The sequence below is a fragment of the Chrysochloris asiatica genome, unplaced genomic scaffold (genome assembly GCF_000296735.1).
Source record: "Chrysochloris asiatica unplaced genomic scaffold, ChrAsi1.0 scaffold00138, whole genome shotgun sequence".
NCBI classification, from domain to species: Eukaryota; Metazoa; Chordata; class Mammalia; order Afrosoricida; family Chrysochloridae; genus Chrysochloris; species Chrysochloris asiatica.
In genome coordinates this window covers 2,672,086-2,690,355 of record NW_006408656.1, presented here as the reverse complement: position 1 = coordinate 2,690,355, position 18,270 = coordinate 2,672,086, and the positions used below count along the sequence as shown (strand labels likewise).

General features: G+C 40.5%; 1 protein-coding gene across 2 annotated transcripts in view; it reads left to right on the top strand.

Annotated features, from left to right (window-relative positions):
• Window positions 1-740: 740 nt before the first annotated feature.
• The window catches only part of SP1 (Sp1 transcription factor), a 56,407-nt gene continuing 38,877 nt past the window's right edge, over window positions 741-18,270 (top strand). The window contains exons 1-3 of one of the 2 annotated variants that reach the window (XM_006869963.1): window positions 741-845; window positions 1,895-2,046; window positions 3,100-4,615. In XM_006869963.1, the coding sequence (XP_006870025.1) occupies window positions 839-845; window positions 1,895-2,046; window positions 3,100-4,615 (1,675 nt within the window). In that variant the 5' untranslated portion in view covers window positions 741-838. Of the gene's footprint in view, window positions 846-1,191; window positions 1,231-1,894; window positions 2,047-3,099; window positions 4,616-18,270 lie in introns of those variants that run through there. The other variant, XM_006869964.1, reaches the window with a different exon arrangement.

Sequence of the window (18,270 nt, the reverse complement as noted above, 5' to 3'; positions counted from 1 at the left end):
AGGGCCAATATGGCGACGAACTTCTCTTGGCACAGCCCTGTTCCCTCCCCCATGACGGGCGACTCTAGTAACGCCCATTGGTCAATTTGGAGGCGGTGCCTGGCTTATTTCGCCTCTTCATTGGACCAAGTGATTGAGGGAGACGCCAACTCTTCTCTGCACACTCCAAGTTCCTGCCCTCAGAGTTCATTCGGCGGATAATTGGCTTTTAGTCACGTCAATAAGAGTCCTGACCTGTCTTTTTTCAGTGTCTATCCAATCATAACTTTCCTGGCTGCCCGCCTGATTTCTGATTGGTTTTGATCAGCTTCATCCTATCTCATCCTGCTTCTCCTCCCACCAGTACATTGCCCAGACATGTCTAGGATTCTAGTTGGTCGTTGTTCTGTCATTCCTATCAAAACTCTCCCTATCCTTACCGCTTAGGCAGCCCGCCTGGCGGTTGACTGGTTTTCTTCGAAGTCGATCATCTCGGGCTTCCGCCCATTTTCACTTCCTGCATCTTTCATTGGTTTTTAAAACTGAGAGGGCGGCATTTTTGGGCGGATACTAGGTACGCAACACTCTCTTACACGCCCTAGAGGGCAATTGAGTGGTGCCATTGGACAACCTGCCCGCCTTTCTTCTACAAGTCCCTCCTTTCCCCCCTCCCTCATTGGGCGGGGCAGCAGTGAAGGGGCGGAGTCTAGGCCGAGCTTGTGGCGCGCTGCTCCCTCCTCCTTACCCCCCCCTCCCTGTCCGGTCCGGGTTCGCTTGCCTCGTCAGCGTCCGCGTTTTTCCCGGCCCCCCCCAACCCCCCCGGACAGGACCCCCTTGAGCTCGTCCCTCAACTGCCACCATGAGCGGTAAGGATGAGTCCACTCCAAGCTTAGGGGTGGGAGGGGAGTGAGGGGGCGCGCGCGAGGGCCGACCGGGCGGTCCCCGCCGTTAGGGGGGGCGGGCGGGAGGCGGTGGCGGCGGCGGCCTTGGTCCCGCCCGGGGCGGAGGGAAGGGAGGGAGAAGGGGCAGTGGCGGGGCCTCGGAGGAGGAGGGGGATGGGCCACCCGCCCCGGGGGAGGGGGCAGCATGGCCTCGCCCGCCCCCTGCCCGCCCCGGCCACGGGGGACGGGCCTGACCCCCCACTACTCTACCGCCCGCCTAAGGCTCCTCCCGCCGGGGGACTGGAGCCGCGGGGGTGGCCCGAGCAGAGCAGGCCCCGCCCGGGCCAACCGCCTCTCTGCCCGCCCTCTGGTCGCCGACTGCCCCCAAGGCCCTCCCCCCCCTTTCTGTAGATTTCCCCTCCCCCCCACCGTCCCGCCCTTTCCACGCCCCTCACCCCGAAACCGCCCTTTCCCTCTAAAGCCCGCCTTCTTCCCGCCCCGAAATTTAATGATTTCTGATCCCTAGACCCCTTTTAGTCCATTACCTGTATTTACCAATGTTTTCCCCCTTGCACTTTTTATCTCGTCTTTTCCCCCTTTACCCTGCTCTCTTCCTGTTACTTTTCTGCCTCTCTCCTTTACCACTAATTTTAGCAACCTTTTCCATTCACTCACATGTTGGTTTTTTTGGGTTTTTTTTTTTGCCTTACCTATCTTCCTTTTTTTTTATCCTGGCATATTTTTTATTTTAAAATTATTTCAACATGTCCACAGTCCCTCACATTTTATATAACAAAAGCATTTGTTGAATGATTTCAGAGTTATAATTTTGTTTTTTAACGAAAAGTATTGAGGCCCAGTTCTGGCATCCCAGAAACTAGTTCACATCCTAGTGTCTTACAGTTTTCCCCTCCCCCAGTCTATAGTTTTACACAGGCGCCTTCCTGTTAGTCATTTCTGTTTCGTCATAACCTCCTTTTACCCTTTTCTTTCCTCAACTTTTAAAAAGTTTTTTATCTTCTATTTCTTTTTAGACCAAGATCATTCCATGGATGAAATGACGGCTGTAGTGAAGATTGAAAAAGGAGTTGGTGGCAATAATGGGGGCAATGGTAATGGTGGCGGTGCCTATTCTCAGGCCCGAAGCAGCAGCACTGGCAGTAGCGGCAGTGGAGGAGGAGGGCAGGTAAGTGATTGTCAGAGATAAAGTGTGGGGAAAAATTGAGAAGATAGTTGTTTTAACTTTGCACAGGAAAAAAAAACTTAGGAAGGGATTCAAGCATTTTGCAGCTACCCACTGCCATCCAGCGGATTCTTACTCATATTGACCCTGTGTAGGGTTTCCGAGACGAAATCTTTACAGGAGTAGGTAGCCTCATTTGTGGCTCTATGGCTGGTGTGGAGTCCTGGTGTGGTGCTATGGGCTAATGGTCAGACTGCAAAGTCATTTGAACTGCAGTGTTGGTGGTTCAAGCTAACTAGCTGCTCTTTGGAAACCCTATACAGGGTCATTATGGGTCAGAATTGACTCGACACTTAACAACAACAACATGCCTGGTGTGGTGCTGTGGGTTTATGTGCTGGACTGCAGTCTGTTTGATCCACATGGTCAGCAGTTTATGTTCGCCAGCTGCTCTTCAGAAACCACATTATAGGGTCAATATGGGTCACAACCGATTTGATGACATTTTAGCAGAAACAACAATGTCATTCATTAGTAAGTTTGAACTGTTCACTTTGTGGTTAGCAGTTCAGTGCTTACTCGAAAGCACCACTTGTTAAGTGCTGTGGCATTGGTTCCATCTCATAGCAACTCTGTATAGGGTTTCTTAGGAGCGACTGATTGGTTTGAATCACAGGCCTTGCAGTTCAAGCCAACCTGGCAGTCCAGTGCTTTATTCTGCTGTGCCACATCAGGACTCCTAAAGCGCCACTTGTTGTTGTTGTCAAGTGCTACTGAGTCGGTTCTGATCCATAGTGACCATGTGTAGGTTTTCCAAGTAGTGGCTGATGAGCTTTGTTCAAAGCCACTTTGCAGTCCAGCTAGAGCTCCTTATTTTACAGTTAGGGGAAGAAGGAAGTACAGAGAGACAAATGACGTGGAGATCCCCAAAGATGGAAACTTGAGCAATATAGATAGTTTGGCCCTTGGTTTTATATTTGTCTGCAGTAGTTGTACAGTTCCTGGACTGGCAGCTGGGTGTCAGTAACGCCTTTTGTCACTTTTCTTTCTGTCCAGGAGTCCCAGCCATCCCCTTTGGCTCTTCTGGCAGCAACTTGCAGCAGAATTGAGTCACCTAATGAGAACAGCAACAACTCCCAGGGCCCGAGCCAGTCAGGGGGCACTGGTGAGCTGGACCTCGCAGCCACACAACTTTCACAAGGTGCCAATGGCTGGCAGATTATCTCTTCCTCCTCTGGAGCTACTCCTACTTCAAAGGAACAGAGTGGCAGCAGTACTAATGGCAGCAATGGCAGTGAGTCTTCTAAGAATCGCAGTGTCTCTGGTGGGCAATATGTTGTGGCTACCACCCCCAATTTACAGAACCAGCAAGTCCTGACAGGATTACCTGGGGTGATGCCCAATATTCAGTATCAAGTAATACCACAGTTCCAGACCGTTGATGGGCAACAACTGCAGTTTGCAGCCACTGGCGCTCAAGTGCAGCAGGATGGTTCTGGTCAAATTCAGATCATACCAGGTGCAAACCAACAGATTATCACAAATCGAGGAAGTGGAGGCAACATCATTGCTGCTATGCCAAACCTACTCCAGCAGGCTGTCCCTCTTCAAGGCCTGGCTAATAATGTACTCTCAGGACAGACTCAGTATGTGACCAATGTTCCAGTAGCCCTGAATGGGAACATCACCTTGCTACCTGTCAACAGCGTTTCTGCAGCTACCTTGACTCCCAGCTCTCAGGCAGTCACGATCAGCAGCTCGGGGTCCCAGGAGAGCGGTGCACAGCCCGTCACCTCAGGGACTGCCATCAGTTCTGCCAGCCTGGTATCATCGCAAGCCAGTTCCAGCTCCTTTTTCACCAATGCCAACAGCTACTCAGCAACTACTACCACCAGCAACATGGGAATTATGAACTTTACCACCAGCGGATCAGCAGGGACCAACTCTCAAAGCCAGACACCCCAGAGGGTCAGTGGGCTACAGGGGTCTGATGCTCTGAACATCCAGCAGAACCAAACAGCTGGAGGCTCACTGCAAACAAGTCAGCAAAAAGAGGGAGAACAAAACCAGCAGACACAGCAGCAACAACAGATTCTTATCCAGCCTCAGCTAGTTCAAGGGGGACAGGCCCTCCAGGCCCTTCAAGCAGCACCACTGTCAGGGCAGACCTTTACAACTCAAGCTATCTCCCAGGAAACCCTCCAGAACCTCCAGCTTCAGGCTGTTCCAAATTCTGGCCCCATCATCATCCGGACACCAACAGTGGGGCCCAATGGACAGGTCAGTTGGCAGACTCTTCAGCTGCAGAACCTCCAAGTTCAGAACCCACAGGCCCAGACAATCACCTTGGCTCCAATGCAGGGTGTTTCCTTGGGGCAGACAAGTAGCAGCAATACCACCCTGACACCCATTGCCTCAGCTGCCTCAATCCCTGCCGGCACAGTCACTGTGAATGCTGCCCAACTCTCCTCTATGCCAGGCCTCCAGACCATTAACCTCAGTGCGTTGGGTGCTTCAGGAATCCAGGTGCACCAACTTCCAGGCCTGCCGTTGACTATAGCAAATGCTTCAGGTAAGACTTCCAACCTTTTAAGTGTTTCCAGAATGAACTCCAAAATCTCAGCTGAAACTGGAGAGTCTAAGGAATGAGATAGATTGCCTTTTGGCATAAGAGAGAACCCTTTTTAAGGACTAGTCATTAAGGCCAATCAATTGTATAAATAACTGGTTCTGTTTAAATCATCCGAGATGAAATTAACTGGAATCTTTTTCCCCTTTCAATTAATTAATTGAATGACAGAGGAACATTTCCAGGGAATATCCTGGAGTCTCTCTGGACTTTCAGTGTCTAGTTGCTGTAGAACAGGGTCTAAGACTTTTTCTGTAAGGGCCAGATACGAAATTTGAGATTTTGTGGTCTCTGTCACATTTCTTGGTTGGTTGGTTGGTTGGTTCTACAGCCTTTTAGAAATGTCAAATTATTCTGTGCTTAAGGGCTTTATTTGGTCTGTGAGCATAGTTTGTCAGTCCTTGTATAGAATTTTAAGAATTTGATTATAAACTAGACCTTTTTGTCAAATAGTTGGTAAATCCTCAGATGTTTCTCTTGTTTTGTAATGCCTAAGCAAGAGAAAAGTGATCTAATGAAATCTTGAAAGCTTTTCCACAAAGTAAATTCCCTGGTTAATCTTTAGTTAGCCAGAATATCCCACTCTGGGAGCAAGCTGGTAGACCAAGGTTTATTCATTTACTTTTTCACTCAGTTATTTTACAAACAGAGTTTCTCACACTAATGTGTCATTTTTAATAAGCTTTCTAGGTGATTCAGATACTTCCTTGGTAGATCTAGAAACACTTTCTAGGCTGCCTTAGAAAGTACTGTGTTTGGCTGAAAAAGGGAATGGAGAAGAAGAGGCAAACTAGGAAAAGGGGGCACATAGAATGGAGTGAGGAGGTGGAGTGGAGAGGATTAGGAGCAAAGAGAGCATTGAAGGGAAAAATAGGGAAAGAAATATATGAGGGGACTTAAAACGTTTGTGGAAAAATGTATTGAAAAGATAATGGAATTTTTCCACAAACTTTTTGAAGTTTCCTCGTATATTGACATATATCTTGAATTAGTTGACCACACCATTCATTCATTTTGAATAATGTTTCATTGTTGGCTAATTTGACATTTAAAACATCCTTAAAAAAAGATGAGAATGAAAGTCTATCTAAAATTTAACATTTTATTTTATATCACAGTAGAGCTAATTTCTAATAAAGCAAAATAAAAGGTCCAAGTTATGAGAAAACAGCCAACCATTTTTATAATTACACCGTCAGAAATCATATACAGGGTTGCTGTGAGATGGAACCCTCTCCAAGGCACTTAACAATATACAAATTATGCTGGGAAATAGCTTAATGCCATCAAATATGTAATACTATTGGGATGTATACGGGTTTATGAATTATTTACCTTTGCTGTAGCATTCATTCTCATTCTTTTTAGGCTGGTTCCTATGTAAGTGGTGATAACAAGTAGACGATAATCATATTTCCTGCCTCCTGCATTTAAAGAAAATTTGGGGGGAAAGCCTGCTCAAGATTCCTAACTAAAATAGTTCTAGGTGCGGTCAAAATGACTACACTGAACTTCAGTATGAGTAATTTTTGTAATAAGTTTAAGATCTTAGAATAGAAAATTAGAGCTGGAAGGGATTTAAGAAACAATCTAGTACAACTGCCTTATTTTCTACTTAAGAAAATGGGGTCATGAGCAGTTAAGTGATGAGAAAACAGCCAACCATAGACAATGCTGAGCCTCACTGTTCCTGCTAGTTTTATTGTAGAATTTGAGAACGCCTTAAAATTGCTCATGTTTTTGAGAATATGTCTTTGCTTCTTTAAAATGGAAGGTTTTGTAGCTGACAGATGTTTTGGAGGCTAAAAGACTTCATTCACTTAAAAGCAGTAGAAATTTGCAAAATTTTGTAAAAACTGAGTTCAACAGTCTGGAAAATTAGACACTTTCTGGGTAATGTGCACCAGCATGTTTGTTTTCTCTTTCCTTTTTAGTTGTTGCATATAGCCATTTTGTTTTTTTTTTTAAAGGAAAGTAAGGTTGTGAGATTATTCTTAAATTAATAACATGAATCCTTGCAATTTCTAAAAGGTTTATTACTTAAGCTGTAGAGAACAGTTTATGAGGCATTCTCATTGCTAAATCATGCTCTGGGGAAGTCTGCCATTTAATATGTCATAGGATAGGGCTACCTAGCAGTTATTGATGGTCTCTGAGCTCAAGGAAAAGCACATCTTGGTAAGGTAGCAACAGCTTGACATTCACTAATGAGAGAATGAGGCACTGGAAGGCCATTTTGTGAGGGTTGAAATTGTTGTGCTTGGTTAGTAGTGGTTTCAGAAGATACAAGTTTCCTCCTTTCTGGTTGGTCATAATTGTGCAACATTTTTTCTCCTTTAATTGTTCTGACTTTATCCTTAATTAGTGATAAAATGATTTCCTGGAAGTTTAGTGTGGTTCAAATGTTGCCTGGCTGCTACAAAGTGTCTAATTCCCTCCTCCCTGCCCTCCTCCTTTTCTGGTTTATAGTTTTTTTTACTGGAAGAATACAACCTCTTGGCAATGTTACTTGGTAGAAAGAGTACTGGATGTGAAATCATGTTTTTATTTTTTTATATATATATACACACACATATATGTAAAGTTTCTGAGGCTGTAAATTTTACAGAACTCACCCTTGTGGCCCAACTTTCAGCCAAGCAGTAGATAGATATATAGAGGGAGCAGCATACTAGTAAGGTATGCTCACTATGAATCAAAATCAAATGGGCAGTATGTACCTGAGGACAAACTGAGAAGGGATGGGAAGGTGGATGGAATGGAAATAGCCATAGGGAGAAAGCGGATGACTCTTGTTCCATGGAGGGGATTATATATAACACTCTGTCCTGGTGTGATGCTGTGGGTTAATGCGCCAGACTGCAAAGCTGTTTGAACTGCAAGGTCAGCGGTTCAAGCTCACCAGCTGCTCCTCAGAAACACTATACAGAGTTGCTATGGGTTGGAACTGACTTGAAGGCACTTCACAATAACAGCAACAGAGTAATTATTATGTGGTTGTGGAAGACTGCATCTTAGGAACTATTATTCACTTAATTTGTTTATATCTTTTTTTTTTTTAATCATCTTTTAAACTATTAAGCTCTCCTGCAGACTTTCCTAACCCCCATGCTTCAGTTTGCTGAATATACAGAAAAGGTACAAGTGAGAACCACAATAAAACAGCATTTCTGTTGTTTTTCCTGGCTCTGTCCCTGGTGGGTGGTAGTGAGGAAGGGACCACCCAGAAAACTCAGTTTCCAGGCAGTGAAATGGTTCTTAATTTTCTTTTTTCAAGACATTACCAGCACCCTTATTCAGCATTCTTTCCTTTTAGTTTGTAGTCACACTGACAGATACTGTTTTGTTTTTAGTTTAACGCTCAGATTTTTTTTCTCAGTCACTGCTAAAAGCTGAAAAACTATTGCCCCAGCTTGAGGGGAGGCGGACTTTGAAAGATTGAGTTTGGATGACTTTGTGGGAGTTCTGCCTAATAAAGAGTGCATGGTTGGACTTTGGCAGGAGAATAAAATATATTTCCTTGATGGCTATAATTCACTCAAGAAACAAATTTCAGGCACTAAAAATAAAAATTTCACATCTGCTCAGTTTTACTGGGGTCAGAAAAATGTCTTTCTTCTCTTAGAAGTTAAATTGAAGAATGTGATAACAGGGTTGGTTTGCCTATGGTGTCACTAAACTTGGGGTCAGGTTGCTGAGACCTAATTTGTTAAATTTAGTCTAGTGCATTTGAACATTAATAATAAGTTTATATGGTTAAAATGTATTCAGAATTAATCTAGTGTCAAAAGGTTATACAAGAGAATTTTCTATATTAAAAATGCCTATCAAGTATATTTGCTATACCATCACATGTTTCTGCTTCCTTTGCCTTCTTGATCTTTTTCTCTACGTGTTTCTTAGAATGATATTGTTGTTAAGTGCTGTTGAGGCAGTCTGACTCATATCGACCCTGTATAGGGTTTCAGAGGACAGGCTGGTGAGTTTGAACTGCCGGCTGACCTTGGCAGTCCAGTGTATTATCCTGTAGCTCCACAGTAAGACTCCAAATGACCTTGAAGCTTTTTAAATGGTGATTTAAGTTTAAATAGAAAAGATTTGGAAACCTAGGTGCCCTGATTAGTAAGATACTCAAAGGCAGTGTTTAGAGACCTTTTCAACTGATTCTTTTTATCCATTCAGTGGCTTTCTGTAAATGATGTCATTGTTAAATCTCATTGCATTGTGTAATGTGGCCATTTTAGTTCTTAATTAAATAACAAGAACAACACAAGGGTGCCTACTGTTTCAGAAAAGTTTATTATCTGTTGTTATCATATCTCCCTTTTCCTCTAATTGTTTCTTTTTGTAAAGTATCAAACACATGTTACCATTAATAATTGAGTTTTGCTCATTCCTAGTTTTATTTTCTTCTTGTAAATGCTTTAAAATGAAAGGTGGACATCTGTGGAAAAGCTTTATTACGGAGTGTTTTATAAGTTACTTACTGGTATCTGTAAATATTAATAGATAATAGGTTTTTTTTTGTTTTTTATGGAATGTATGCCACAGTTGTACTACTTCTTTCTGTAACATTTAGCCAAATTTTCTTTTAAATAATGCTGAAGCATTATTTAAAAATCTGGTCATCTACACTAGCTCTATGTTGTTAATACTCTGCTAAGTTTTAATAATTTTTTTCCCTTATATAAGATTTTGAAAACCATTTTAGCAGGGAAAAAAATTGTTTTAAATGACTTTCTAAGAGTTGTTTAGAAATCTGGATTATAGTTTGAATTTGTACTTTTGCTCCAGTGAGTTTTCTGCTGAATGGTTTATGGAACCTGGGCAGTATTACTTGTTTGACAAGCTTGGATGTGCCCATCTAATTTATTGTGAGTCTTCCTTCTCACCTCTGTATCCATTTATAAAATAAATAATAATTTATCAACTTTAAACAAGAAGTAAAACTATAAAATACCTAGGTCAAGAGATGAGAGAACTAAATTAAAAATTGTAAATCTGTAACATGAAAATAATTTGTTTTCACATGAAAGCAAACATTTGCTGCAAATAATCTAGATTAGGTTAAATGCTCTATGGGTCTTTCAAATTGTTCAGTATGCTTTTCAGATCAGATGAGGACTTAAAAGTTAAGTTGTTGTTGTTAAATTCTGACTTATAGTGACCTGTGTAGGGTTTCCAAGAAGTTGCTGGTGGGTTTGAACCAATGACTTTGAGATTAGTAGTCTAGCACTTATTTTATAGAACCACACCAGGACTCCTTAAAAGTTGTTGTTAAGTGCTTTGCAAATGTAATATAGTTAAACTAGTCTGTCCATTGTAATGGTGATTAGACTGAAGGTTGCTAGAGCTGGAAATCCTTATCCTATTCAGTACCTTCATTTTTATGGAACCCAAAAGGAGTCCTGGTGTGGCCCTGTGGGTTAATGCTCCAGACTGCAAAGCCCTTTTAATTGCTAGGGCTGCATACTATACAGGGTCACTGTGGGTAGGAATGGACTCTATGGCACTTAACAACAACAACAAAGGTATAGAAAGATTCAGTGACTTGCCAAAGGTCACTGACACAATTTACAGAGGTCTTTTGACTTTCAGATAAGTGTCCTTTGCTGCATACTTTACAGGACTTCTCTCAAGTATAAAAACTGATTTGTTTCTTTACTACCTAGTTTAGTTATTTTGATGTGTTACTAGCTAACACATTTAGCCTAAGAAATTAGGAAGGCTTCTTTTTTTGTAAGTTCTTTTTGAATCAGAATTTGCTGTAATCAAAGTGTAGTGTACATCCAGTAATTAAATCAAGTGTAAAAAAAAAAACCCAAAATGTGATCAAAGCATAGCAAGAGAGAAGCTAGATGGCAAAAGAGAAATCATGTATTTGCATAATCAGCCTTTGAAAACATTAAGGTCAGCTTTGTGTGTTATCTGATGTGTGTGGGGCTACTCCTCCCCATTAAAAAAAAAAAATAATCAGGAAGAGGTGATCTGTTTCCCTGGCTGTTCTTTTTCTATTTATTCTCTGAGATGTGTGATACATTTTTATAGCAAATTTTATCTCCTTGTCCCCATTCTGTTGTTTTGTTATTCTCCAAGTTCCCTTTTAGTGTGTTCCTCCCTGCACCCCCCACCCTACCCCCATTTCTTTCCCTTTTTTTTTTTTTTTTAATTCTTTATGTGACTTCAGGCTGAATAAACCATATCCCCAACAGTTACACATTGGAATTAAAAAAACTAATTAAAATTTCCATTCAATCATTAATGCCAAAGGTAAAGAAATTGAACATTTTTTGCCAATTACTACAGTCTGTAATTGTTCAAACATGCATTCAGATTATATTGGTAATTACTGGTGATTGGAGTGTGAAAGTTGGAAATAAAATATTAGAATCAGTAGCTGGAAATGACCTGGATATAGAAACAGTGCCAGTGATTGCATGATAGAATTTTGCAAGACCAATGACCTATTCACTGAAAATAGCTTTTTTCAAAAACAAGAACAGCAGCTATACACATGGATCTTGCCAGATGAAACACACAGGAATCAAATCGACTACATATGTGGAAAGAAAGAGACCATGAAGAAGCTCAGTAGCATCAGTTAGAACATGGAAAGGGGCTGACTGCAGAACAAACCATATGCAAATTCAGATTGAGGCAGAAGAAAACTAGTCCACAAAAGCCAAAGTACAAGTTTTATTATGTCCCACCTGAATTTAGAGACCATCTTGAGAATAGGTTTGATTCTTTGTACAGTAATGACCAGACAACCTGAGAGATAACAACATCAAGGACATCATATATGAAGAAAGCAAAAGACCATTAAAAAGATAGGAAAGAAAGAAGACTGTCAGAAGAGACCCTGAAATTTGCTTTTGAATATAGAGTAGTAGCTAAAGTGAAAAGAAGAAATAATGAAATAAAAGCTGATCAGAAAATTTCAAGGACTGACTTGAGAAGACAAAGTAAAATATAATTAAATGTACAGAACTGGAGCTAGAAAACTAAAAGGGAAGCACATGTTTGGCATTTCTCAAGCAGAAAGAACTGAAGAAAAAAAAATTCAAGTCCCAAGTTCCAAGACTCCATGGGCAAAAAAATTGAATGACTTAGAAAGCATCAAAAGAAGGTGGGAGAAATACACAGTTATACTGTACCAAAATATTGGTTCAATCATTTCAGGAGGTAGTACATGATCAAGTATCAGTGTCACTTGAAGGAAAAAGTCCAAGCTGCACTAAAGACATCATTAAAAAACAAGGTTCCAATTGAAATGTCTAAACAAATGCAAGACAGCTACCTGGCCAACGGACAGGTAGAGATCCCTATTTGTGCTTATTCCAAAGATAGGTGATACAATGGGATGTGAAAATTATCAAACAATATCACATTCAAGTAAAATTACGTTGAAGATAATTTAAAAATGGCTGTAGCAATATATCAACAGGGAACTGCCAGAAATTTAAGCTGATTTCATAAGAGGACATGGAACAAAGTATATCATTGCTGAAATCAGATGGATTTTAGCTGAAAACAATACCAGAAAGCTGTTTACTTGTGCTTTTTTGACTATGCAAAAGCATTAGACTGGATAATACTGCGAAGAATGGGAATTCCAGAACACTTGATTGTGCTCATGTGGAACCTGCACATAGACCAAGAGGCAGTCGTTAGGACAGAACAAGGGGATATACTGAGTGGTTTAAATACAGGAAAGGTGTACTCCAGAGTTGTATTCTATTTACTATATGCTGAGCACATAAGTCAAGAAGCTGGGCTAGATGAAGAACACGACATAAGGCTTGAAAGAAGACTCATTAACAACCTGTGATAATTTAGATGACACAACCTTGCTTGAAAGGGAAGAGGAAGCACTTACTGAAGTATGAATTAAATCTCAAGGCAAAGAAAACAAAATCCTCACCACTGGACTAGTAACTAGACCAATAAACCAGGCCTTTCTTTTGCGGTGCCTCTGGGTAGATTTGAGATGACAACCTTTTAGCTAGTAATGAGCACTTAACCATTTGTGCCACTCAGATTCCTTTAATTTCTGTTTTTAAAAATTTTTAATTTTTTGTTGTGAGTTGAGTGAAGGTGTACAGAGTAGCAGATCATTAGTTTTACATTCAACAATTCATACCTAAATTTTGTTTTATGTCATTGGTTGCAATCTGTACAATGAAACATCACTTATTCCACTTCTTCCTTGTGTTTCCTGTTTCCATTTCTCCTTCTTTCCTAACCCTTCTGAACTTTGTTCATGGTAAATACTGCCCTTTTTATCTCATGACTAATAATTTTAAGGTGTGCATACCTCACTAGTCTTACTGTTCTCCTTATAGACCTGTTGTTTGGCTAAAAATTCAAGTATGGAGGTGAATTCATTTCCAGACCAGAAGGGTGACTAGGGCTATAGTCTTGTGGGCTCTGCCAGTCTTTATCCAATCAGTAAGCCTGATATTATTAATATTTTGAGTTTTGTTCCATCTCTTTCTCCGACTCCATCCAAGACCTGATGTGACTCCCCCTTTCAGATCAGCTGGCAGTGGTACCCAGAAACCATCTAGTTCTTCTGGTTTCTCTGGATTATAGCAGACTTCATTTTGTATAGCTCTTCTAAGGCCTTAACCCTACAAATAGCATTGTCCACATGATTCTCTTAATGTGAATACCACTGAAGGACTGCCAGTATTCCATCTGAAGACCTCTCAAAAGTGAGGTATCCCAGAACCCAATGGAAGATTGGAGATCCCTGACATTGTACTCAGCATGCTCCCAAGGATTGTGCTTAGAGGAAATAAAACTATAAAGATACTTGGAAACCAGCTTTCTTTTCAACCAGGAAGTCAAGTTCTTTAGCTACTTTTCTAGTTTGGGTTATTCAAAACCTCCACCAGGCCTATGCAGCTGCCTTCTAAAAGCAGAAATGGGGACTGATAATGAAAATCTATATACTGTACATGAATGTGGTTATTTTTATAAATGAATCATTTTGTCACGTCTCCAATTTTCCTAAATTCCCCGCAGTTTTATTGCCTATCACCTATGTGACATTGGTATTATGAACAAACTCAGAAGCTTCTTAAGGTTACTTACTGCTTTCCCCTTATTTGTTAGGCTGTTTGAAGGAAAATGAAGTGACAATACAAAATTCCACAAAATTGTTTGAAAAAAGTTTCCCACTTGATTAGCATTCTCTTGAATGGAATGTTGCAGATTAATGTAAGTGGAATTCTAAACCCCAGATACTGTTGTTTACTTAGTTTCTGGTTTTATTTTTTACATACTGATTTTGCAGATGAACCTCTCAAAGCCTGTATAGTATAATTGAGTGGTTTAGCTATGAGTATAGTCCTTAATCTGGAGTCCTGGTGTCGCTCTGTGGGTTAATGCACTGGACTGCAAAGTTGGTTTGAACCACAAGGTCAGTGGTTCAAGCTCACCAGCTATTCCTTGGAAATCCTGTACAGGGTTGCTCTGGGTCGAAGCCAACTTGATGGCACATAACAACAACAGCAGTCCTTAATCTGATGAAATTGAAAGGGGTGAAATCCCAGTTTTGAAAGGAACAGTAATTGATTGATATTCTGTGTTAAAGAAAAAAGGTTTTTTTTGTCTCTGTATGTCCTGAATGTGGCACTGTGAGTTAATTCTCTGGATTGCAAAGTTGGTTTGAACTGCAAGGCCGATGGTTCAAGCTCACCAGTTGCTCCTTGGAAACCCCATAGAGGGTCTTTATGGGTTGGAACCACCTCAGTGGCACTTAACAACAGCAACAACTTGTCCTGAATGAGGTGTTTAGTGTGTAGACAGGAAAGTGAGAGCATGTGATTTGTAGGCAAATAGCATAGGGTTCAGATCATAAGTTTGCTTTTTTGTATGTGGCAGTGTGATTTCAGGGAGCTTTGTGGCTCTATGGATTAGCACTGGACTTCAAACCACAAGGTCGGCAGGAGAAAGATGAAGCTTTCTGCTACTGCAAAGATTTATAGCCTCAGAAATCTTATAAAGAGTTACTATGAGTAGGAACCAACTGGACCACACTTAACAGGGAAAAACAACATCTGGTTTAAGGTTAAGTTCTTACTTTCTTTGAGATGTTAAGTGCTGTTGAGTCAGTTCTGACCCATGGCGACCCTGTGTAGGATTTCCTAGGAGCAGCTGGTGAGCTTGAAGGTTTCTTTATTTGTAAAAGAAGGGTTGATACTGATACATACTTCATGGGATTATTAGAATTAAATGAAATAGACAACATGAAAGAGCACATGATGAGTGCTTAAAGCTTATCCCCTTTTCTCAAAGTTTCATTCTTGGAATCCTTATTCCAGTGAAAAGTAGAATGTCACTGTTTAGTTCAATACTGATCCTTTAAGTTATTTAAGTATCTGTTCTTTCTATTCTTTCCTGCCCTTTACCACCACTATCAGAGGAAGTAAACTCCAGCTTTGTTCTTTCAGAAACCATTCTGGGAAAAATGGGAGTTAACAGAGAGGAAGGTTTTGAGGATTATCTGTTTGTTTTTTAAATTTCACTTGCTACAGAGTGTATACTTAATATTTTTGCTACAGACTGCTAGAAAAACATTCTCTTTGACAAGCACCTTGTTGACACTCCTAGTGATTATTTGTTTTCTCAGTTTCTTGTACTATTATTTTGTTCTCGCTCTCTTCTTTGTAAAAGTTGTTTGATTTTCTGTAAATTGAAAGCTTAAAAAATTCTTTTTCCATTTCTTTCTTTTTTTTTTTTTTTAATTTAAATGTTTTTATTTTGGATTGAGTGAAAGTTTACAGGGCACATTATCAGCTTCACATTCAACCATTCATATAGCTTGTTTCATTACATTGATTATTATCCCCTCCATGTATCATCAGTTAACAGTGTTTCTCTCTATGCTCTTTAGCTTTTTTTTTTTGGATTGGGGGGGGGGACGGACTTGCCTTTTTGGAATTTACAGTCTCGGCTTTTAGGGAAGGTTTTTACATTTGTCTGTGGATATCCAGGGCTCATGTATGAGATTACTAACAAGCATTACTGAATAATCAGATGAGGGACAGTTTGCTCTGTCTACTAGGTGGCTAGAGTCTGATCCTCAGAGCCTATGGTTTGGACGGTCAACAACGCTTGGGCCCTCAGGGGCTTGGCCTCCTGACCGGGTCTGCACGGTCTGCATCATATTCCTCCTTATTTATTGTTTGTTTAAGGGATGCTGCCTGTCTTAGGCGGTCATTGCGAATTCCTCAGTCTTACCCGTCATTGAAGCTCATTGCAGCATGGCAATGGCTCTGTCTTAAGTTGCCGAGGTTCCCATTTCTCTTTCTTGAACTTAGGTTTTACTAAGTATTGTTTTTATTTCCTTTTATCATTTCCCTTCTTGCTCAAGTAATTCCTTTGTTTCCCCTGTCCCATCTCTCAGAGTGCTGGTGTGGCTCTGTGAGATAATGTGCTGTACTGCAAGGTCTGTTTGAACTGCAAGATTGGTGATTGAAACTCATTATTAGCCGCTCCCTGGAACCCCCTATACAGGGTTGCTATGAGTGGGAAACTGCTTGATGGTGCATTACAACAGCATCATCCTCTCAAAAAAATACCAATACTTAAAAAGTACCATGAAGTAATTTAAGACATTTAAACAGGTATAAAGGATATTCTTTATCCATACTAGTCCTGGTGTGGGGCTGAAGTGATAAATACTGAGCTGGTAACCAGAGGTTGCAGGTTAAAACTCACCAGCCACTCTCAGAAACGTTATACAGGGTTGCTATGAGTCAGAATGGCTTGAGGACACTTAACAACAACATGTCAACAAAATAGTGCACCACCACTACTATTTATTGTTGCTAAGTGCTATAGAGTCGGTTCCGACTCATAGCGACCATGTATAGAGTTTTGTCAGCTAAAAGGTTATGGTGACCATTTTTTGAGCTTCTAAAGGTATAATTTTGATAGATTTTCTTAAAGAATGAAAGATGATCACAGGAGATTATGGTGAAAGAGTGTTTAGACAACTGAATTAGTAAGAGAAAGACTAGGATAGTTGCACTGAGGAAATTTTATCTCCCATCACAACAATGTACCTGCTAATTCTTCCAGGATAATAAAGGTTGTCCTTAGAGAATAATAATAAGAGAATGGAGTCCTGGTATAGCACTGTGGATTAATGTGCTAGACTGAAAAGTTGGTTTGAACCACAAGGTCAGCAGTTCAAGTACACCAGCTGCTCCTTGGAAACCCTATACAGGGTCGCTGTGGATCTTAACAGACTCAGCAGCACTTAACAACAAGAGAATAATATCATTGGGAATCCTGAACTCAGCTACCTTTGTATCCCTGATCTTGCCCCTTCAGACTTCTTTTATTTTCAAAACTCAAAGAACATATAAAGGAACACAATTAAAGACCCTCAATGATGGGGGTATGAAATAAAGTCCCAAATTAATTTTATCACTTTCCTACAGAACAGTTTTTTGTTTTTTGCTAAACCTCAAACTGACTATTCTCTTAACCTTTATGCTCCCTCTTCTACTTTTTTCTTCTGTATGGTGTGTACGTATTATACATTTCAATGAATTTTTAACTTTAACAATTTAAATGATTAGGTAATTGTAGCTAGTTTGGGGAGGATTGTTAAAGTTAGTAGCTTTCCCTTGGAAATCATAAGTATAGTGAGAGCTGGGGAGACAATAAGACAATTCTAATGGGTTTCTCTGTCTTCTAAAGCAGTTTTCACTATGGAATGATGTTAACAGGGATCTAAAATAGGTGAAAGTCTTAGAATTCAGAAGAATTGTTACTAATCACAAAAACAAACCTGTGGTCACTGAGTTGATTCTGACTCATAGCGACATTACGGAACAGAGTAGAATTGCCCCATAGTTTCCAAGACAAATCTTTACAGAAGCTGTAATCTTTACTTCCTCCACCTGCTATCATCTGGTGGATTTGAACCACTGACCTTTTAGTTAGCAGCCAAGCACTCAACCACTCTGCCTCCAGAGCTTCTAATGTTACTGTTAAGTGCTGTTAAGTCAGTTCCCACTCAGTGACCCAGTCATAGGATTTCTGAGGAGCCGCCACTGGTGGATTTGACTTGCCAACCTTGCAGTTCAAACCTACCTTGCAGTCCAGTTCTTACCCTACAGTGCCCCACCAGGACTCCCCTAATATTACTAATTACAGTCAGATTTCCAAATCTTTGTAAAATTTCTTGAACATGAAAAATGGGGAAATCTATTCCTTTGGATTTATAATGGAAATGTAAAAAAAAAAAACTTAAGGAAGTGTTATCAAAGCTGAAACAAAAAATCTCATTTCAGTGACGAGACATTGGAATACTTTTGTACTTTCTCAAATGGTCCCATTAAAATTTGTGGTGTCCCCCCCCCCCCAATACCTATTCACTGTCCCCTTAGTTTTTTTCTTTTAAACCTCTTGCCTGGGAGAACAGACTTTGAAAACAGTTATACTGACACCTACTGGTGAAAATCTTTTCCACCATTATGTGATTTCCTGGTACTTAAAAGGGAGGAAGTCCAAAGTGTGTTGAAAGAATTAGAAAAGAACAAGGCACCAGGAATTGATGGAATAAAAATTGAAAT